Source organism: Heptranchias perlo, chromosome 7 (assembly GCF_035084215.1).
Source record: "Heptranchias perlo isolate sHepPer1 chromosome 7, sHepPer1.hap1, whole genome shotgun sequence".
Taxonomy (NCBI): domain Eukaryota; kingdom Metazoa; phylum Chordata; class Chondrichthyes; order Hexanchiformes; family Hexanchidae; genus Heptranchias; species Heptranchias perlo.
Window position 1 is genome coordinate 36,479,415 of NC_090331.1, and position 7,174 is coordinate 36,486,588.

At 39.8% G+C, this 7,174-nt stretch overlaps 1 protein-coding gene across 2 annotated transcripts in view; it reads left to right on the forward strand.

Moving 5' to 3' along the window:
• The window catches only part of osbpl11 (oxysterol binding protein-like 11), a 64,838-nt gene that overhangs the window by 15,747 nt on the left and 41,917 nt on the right, over nucleotides 1–7,174 (forward strand). For both annotated transcript variants that reach the window (XM_067987310.1, XM_067987311.1), the window contains exon 2: nucleotides 6,626–6,694. In XM_067987310.1, coding sequence (XP_067843411.1) covers nucleotides 6,626–6,694 — 69 coding nt within the window. The remainder of the gene's footprint in view (nucleotides 1–6,625; nucleotides 6,695–7,174) is intronic.

A 7,174-nucleotide genomic window follows, 5' to 3' on the forward strand; every position in this document is an offset into this window, starting at 1 on the left:
GTAGTGCAGATTTGTCATTGATATTATGAGTTGGTTGTAAGGGATGCACACAATCAGCCTGGACTGACTTGCCCACAGCTTTCTTTTATTTCCCTTTTCATATGCCTGTGGAGAAGCATCAGACCTCCATTTGAGGGTTTCCATTGATGGTACAACCACAGTCAAAAGCAGAATTCTAAACAGAAATCTCAGTTCAATCACTCTGGGTATAGAACATTGGAGTGGCAGTACACCAAGGTCAGGAATGCCAAACACACAAAACCGATTTCAACAATGGCTCAGCTTCAGCCTGAGATGACAACAGGTTGTTCCTGATTGATGGATTTAAACTAATCAGGGAGCAGTCTTTTTACACCTATCATTCCTCCAGCCAGGAAAGTTTCAAGAGCTGAGGCTGAGGCCCCCATACACTAAACCAGTTTTCAAGCTTCAGGAGAGAGAAAGGATGGGAGTTGGGTGGGGGGTGACGGTAGTGGGAAGGTTTGAATTTTTTGCGGATGAGTGATCTTGCTGCTTTGTGCATGGGGGTCTATTTTTTTTGCATGGTGGGGGGGACTTTTTTGTGTTGGGCATTCTAGCTGTATGTGTATATGATGGTGTATTTTTTTTGTGTATGTGGTCTGATTTTATTTTGTATATATGGAGGCCTTGATTTTTGTGTGTGGATGGTGCCACTTTTTTGTGTACAATCAGTCTTGCTTTTTTGTCTAAGGTTTCAATTTTTGTGTGTAGGAGTGTTTGAAATTTCTATTTAGCAAGGCTCAGATTTCTGAATAATCATGTGGACTTCTGACTGGTCTTGATATGAGTATCTGTCCACAGGTTCTAAAATGTTGCACATCCCTGACCTAGGTAATAAATTAACCATGTTGGTGTTATGGAAACGGAAGAATGTCACACTGGATGGTAGAGGATGTCTTATAAAAATGTGCACAAGATACTTGAGTGGGCACAGAGGAAGCTTTATTCTGCATCTAACTGTGTCATAACTGTGACTAATTGTGACAGTGGATGACTTGAAATGGGAAACATTCCATTCCCCAGCACTAACAAGCCTCATACTGATGAATAAAAATTCATACAAAAAAAATCATGAAGAAATACTTCCCTGTTTTATAGTGAAAAATATGAACATCAGTCTTCTCAACCTACAAGGAGGCCCACCAGGTCAGTTGCCTCTCCCTGATGAGCCATTTTGTGATGACACTGATAGGGCATAATTCCTTGTGTCCCGGAGTGGTTGCACTGAAAACGGGCCTTAATGCAGACTGGCCTTAGTCAATCTAGAACCACATGACCCTGGAAAGCCTGCAGTTGGCTGGATTGGGAAAAAGGGGGTGAAGCCAGAATGATACCAGGGCTTAAAGGGTTAAATTACGAGCACATGTTACATCATAACATTTATATAGTGCCTTTAACGTAGTAAAACATCCCAAGGCGCTTCACGGGAGCGTAATCGGACAAAAATTGATACCAAGCCAAAGAAGGAGACATTAGGACAGGTGGCCAAAAGCTTTGTCAAAATTTTTTAGGGAGGCTGTTGAAGGAGGAGGGAGAGGTAGCGAGGTGGAGAAGTTTAGGGAGGGGATTCTAGAGCTTGGGGCCTAGATAATTGAAGGCACAGCCGACAATGGTGGTGTGAAGAAGGCGGGGGATGGACAGGAGGCCAGAGTTGGAGGAACGCAGAGTTCTCGGAGGGTTGAAGGGGTGGAGGTGGTAAGAGTTAGGGAGGGGTGAATCTATGGAGTTATTTGAACAGGAGGATAAGAATTTTAAAATGCAGGTGTTTGGGGACTGGGAGCCAGTGTAGGTCAGCGAGCACAGGAGTGATGGGTGAACGGGACTTGGTCCGAGTTACGATTCGGGCAGCAAAGTTTTGGATGAGGTTAAATTTATGGAAGGTGGCCTGGAGTCTGGAGGTAACAAAACCATGTATGAGGAGGTCAGCAGCAGATTGACTCCGCATGGGCAGAGACTGGCGATGTTACAGAGGTGGAAGTAGGCGGTCTTGGTGATGGGGAGGAGATGGGGTTGGAAGCTCAGCTCAGGGTCAAATAGGACACCCTGGTTATGAAGAGTCTGGTTCAGCCTGAGACAGTGAGTGGCCAGGGAGGCGAATAGAACCGGTGGCTATGAAATGGACTTTGAATCTTGCATCTGATTCGCCCCAACTTAGCAGCTAATCAGAAATGGTGACCAAACAGACATTTACCAGCTCAGTTTTTTATTTTATAATCGTTCATCTCCTCTGGAATTATTCACAAGCAAAATGTAATTTGGGAAAAAAAATGGAATTGAGTAGACGTCACAGCTGACATCTCTGATTTGACTTGCTCATAAATTGGGACTAGGCCTCTTTAAATTTAATATGTCCGTACCTGAAATCTGGTCTGCTCCTAAATCAAGGGGTATGTCTCTCTATAAACCTTCTAAATTCCAGGCATGCCTAGGCATCAGAATTTTATTTTAAAATGTTACTACCATCAATAACAGCCATTTGAGTCCATAACAAGTTTAATATCTCCTGTCAGATTTATGTTAATAGATGGAAGGTGGGGACATTTGTGGCAGCTGAAAATGTTGATGTACAATGTTATTGATTGACTGTTACAACAACTTGGGTTTTTTTTGTTCAATTTGACTGATAAAACCCTAGTGGAAAATAAAAATTGTAAAAAAAAACTAAAATTACACAGACTAAACCAATGAGAAAGGTCACTACAAACACAAACAATGTTATGTAGATAGATTTTCATAAACTATTGGCCCTCTGGTTAGAGGAGTGATCCGTGTGTTTAAACTCTTGATCTCTTTTGAAGTCCTGTGGGTAATAGTTTGCTGCTGTAGTTCTCATTTGCAGTCACATGCAGTACAAACCCAAAATAGCAGCAGAAGCACTGTACAATACAACATTAACTGTGGGTCATACATTTATAACTTAAATAATTGTGAAGCTGAAACTGAGTCTGTGAGATCATGTATTTTTATAATCAAAATACCTTTTGTGTAGGCAACAAATACATGTTGGAGCATTAATCCTCTTCCATGTTCACTTTATTTTGTAAATCCTTTAATACCATCCTCATTATAGCACAAGGCAAGTGATAACCAGCAGATTGTTTCACTCCATCAGCAGATTGTTTCACTCCATCAGCAGAAATGGAAAAATGGTGTCAAATTAGAAAATAGTGTTTAGATTTTTCTTTCTTCTGTTTTGCGATGGACCTTTCTGGTTCTTCTGAATTATTAGGGACCAGAAAAAAAATTGGACACTCTTGTACTCTCTTTAATTTTATAATTGGTGGGGAGAGAATAAAGATGTAATTCAGATGTGACGTTGTCCAAATCAAATTTAGACAAGTAAGAGCACCTCAAGGAGTAGACTCATACCACTTTGGCTTTCCACTGGCTAATTGGCCATCTGTTAACATTAAAATTTAACCAGCAATCATGCCAGTGAGCTCCAAAGAACAAAGCAAAGCCAACAGCGTAGCTTGGGTGTGCCAACCCCAAGTCAATCTAACTAGGTGGGAGTCTCAAAGCTTGTAATGACACCCTTTAATATGGTTTCAAGTTTGGGGTTTGTCATTCCCTTTGATTTTCCAAACTAATAAATAAATTATTTTAAACTATGGATTTGAGAACAAGCTGATAACTTGTGCAAAATCAGGGAATTAGATAAGAATGAATGGTTGATTTCTTCAGCAGCCAATCCTCAATTTAAAATGAAGTTTTTGCATTTATATAATATTTCAAACTGATTTGAACTTCAGTCACTGTTCTATAGTAAACATGGCAGCTATTCTGCAGCAACAATGTTCCACAAACAGCTGTGGGATGAATGACCAGTTAAAAATTTTTTTGCATTTGTTGAAGGAGGAATGTAGGTAACTTGGTGATATGGATTGGTAATTGAATGCGAGGTAGGAGACAGAGTGCAGGGATGTAACATGATTGACTCACTTGCTGGGGTGCAGTTTCACAGCTGAATGTAATATTTTTGTACTTCACTCCAGTTATGCAAGTCTTGATAGTGAATCAAAGACTCATCATGCATGGAGGACATTAAAGCTGATATCCAGCAGAGGTCACTGCATAGATAGATAGAAAGAACTTGGGTTTATATAATGCTTTTCACAGCCTCAAGACAACCCAAAGAGCTTCATGGCCAATGAATTACTTTTTGAAGTGCAGATACTGGTTATTTGGCAAATGTGACCGTCAATTATGCACGCAGCAAGGTCCCACAAACAGCAAATGAAATAAATGACCAGATAATATGTTTTGGTGTTTATGATTGAGGGATAAATGTTGTCCAGGATACCAGGACAACTCCTACTCTTCCTCGAACAATGCCATGGAATCTTTTCTATCCACCTGAACAGGCAGACAGTCTAGGTTTAGTGTCTCCTCCAAAAAATGGCATATCCGTCAACTCAGCACTCCCTCAGTACTGCATTGAAGTGTCAGCACAGATTATGTGTTCCAAGTCTGTAATGGGGTTTGAGCCCACAACCTTCTGATTCAAAGGCAAGAGTGCTACTGCTTAACCAAGCTGGCACATGGATAACAATCAGACTCTCAAAACTCTGGCCAATTGTTCCCTTCCTTAATACAGGTGTGCTGCAGCAATTTATAGCACCTCTACTGCTGCATTGGCATAGACTAGGGATTGAACCTATTATCCCCATCAGTGATCTTTCTTTCTGGCAATGCTAAGTACTGCAAGTTAACTCATGAGTTTTGCTTCTCTCACTGGAAGCAATGTTTCAATATTGTTGAAATGTAGGAAAAGCAAGTCCTTCTCTTCTCTTCCCTCCCCTCCCCCCCCCCCCCCCCCCCCCCCATCTCCTAAAGCAGTTTTTGATTCTGCTGGAAATCACAACTTCTTGGAGTGTTTCTTCAGCATCATATTAGTATAACTCAAGTTCAAGTACATAATCATCTAAAAAAGTTCTCTGACAGGATGGCTTTGCCCAATTTATAACCTGTATTTGCAATCAGTGAGTCCTGAGCCAAATCCAAGAAGAGCCTCATGCTACCTCGTTAAACTGAGGTAAAAGTGTAAAATTCTTCCAAGTTGCCTGTAAAGGAGAACTGAAAATTACTCTGTAATTGTGGTACTTGTGCAGTGCAGGAACTGAGAGTTGCTATCTGGCTTTTACTACTGTGAGTGAAGCATTCAAGCAATATTAGTATTAGCTTCTCCCCCTCCTTCATTTGATTCTATTGCAGGCAATTGGGACTAGCTTAGTGGTATAAACTGGGCGACATGGACATGTTGGGCCGAAGGGCCTGTTTCCATGTTGTAAACTTCTATTTTAAGATACATTTTATCTGCTGTATGTGGAAGATAAAATTTAAATAAAGAATGAAGGAGACTATGCTTGGATTATTTACCTTAACAATTGTTAATTTCCCAAATTGTAGTGATCTGCTGGACTGGATAGGATTGTACATGAGATTTGTTACTTCAGTTGTGTTGGTTTTAATTTTGAAATGAAGTAATAAAATCATGGCAGTAGGGCTCTTTGACCCATCAAGTTTGTGCCAATGCTAGTTCCACGCTGGAATAGTCTATTCTAATCCAAATCCCTGTTGTTTTCCTGTACCATTTAATATTGTGCTTAACTCCCTTTTCAATATCATGATTGACTTTGCTTTAGTCACAGTACCTAGACTGCACTTGGGGCTCCCCAAGCCTTAGCTGTTGCCAACCTGTGCCTAAGCTCTCTGGACTTGGATAAATAAGGTGTGTCCTAAACAGGGAGAGTGTGAATACAGAAATTACCTATGTTTTGGAGACTATTAATTACAATGATGGGTTCTTTGTGTGTCAGACACTCAATTGACCAAAAAATATATATTCAACAGCGACTTACAATAATGTGCTCCAGATTCTAATGACCGGTTGTATAAAAATTTCTAATCTCCTCCTTTATGCTTCTAGTATTAATCTTAAACTTGTGCCCCCTTGTTATGGGTTCACTGATTAAAGGAAATATTTGCTTTTACTATTTGTCCTCTCCAACCCTTTTAGTTTTCAGTACTTCCAATAGATTAGCCTTTAACTTTGTTTTGCTCCAGTGAGTGCAGCCTTAGTTTGATCAAGTAGCTCACAACCATATCTTCTCATCCTTGGTATCATCCTGGTGAATCAGCAATGCAGTTTTTTCATGGCTCCAATAACATTTCTATAATGGGGTGCCCAAAACGCTACATGTTACTTTTATCATTTGAAGTATACTTCTATTTTCTATTGTTTTCCCAAAATGCCCACCCACTCTCTTAACCTGTCTTATGTCCTTCTGCAGTCTCCCTCATCCTTCCTCAGTTTGTCAAATCCTCTAATTTGGTATTGTCAGCAAGTTTTGATTGTCCATCTATGCCCCTGTCCAAAACAATGGGAAGCCACATCACAAATTCCTGGGGTTAATTACTATCTACATTTTTCCAATATGCAGAAAACAAAATGTATAGATATGGTACAGGTGTCCGATTACTTTGTTATTTTGAGTGGCTAATCGTTTTCTCGTTATGTAAAATGAAATGTGCAGTCCAATGTTGGATTAGTTTCTTTGGTTGTATAGATTTACATGTCACTGAATTTTATTCTCTCCTACAGTGATCACATGGAAAATGTATATGGATACTTGATGAAGTATACTAATCTTGTCACTGGCTGGCAATATCGGTGAGTTCATTAAACCAAAAATTGTCAAACGGTTGCTTGGTTCTTCAATTAAGTTCATGATTTAGGGTGCTTTTACATGCAAATTTAGTGTTGGTACAAAGCAGTTTCGGCTTCACACCGATGCTAAACTTGCATGTTGTCGATTGGGTATCAAGGCTGGAAGAGACTCTGAAGCTGGGCCTTCACTCCAGATTCAGGTTCCAGTTACAAAAAATGCTTTGCTTTTTTAACTGGTTAAAACATTTGCTGAAAATTTGCAACTGTGACTTTGGTCATGAAAGTAAAATCACTATTTATTTTGAATTGCAGTTACAGCAGTTGAGGCAATTATGTAGTAACTCAATCTCATTCATACATATTCCAGTGTTAGCTAGTAAAGTGCTTCAAAGAGTTGAAAGTGGGAGTGGGGAATAGAGATCTAGTATGCAAAATGTGGCTCAGTTTACTGGAACAGTATTCAGAATTAAATTTTTTTTTATT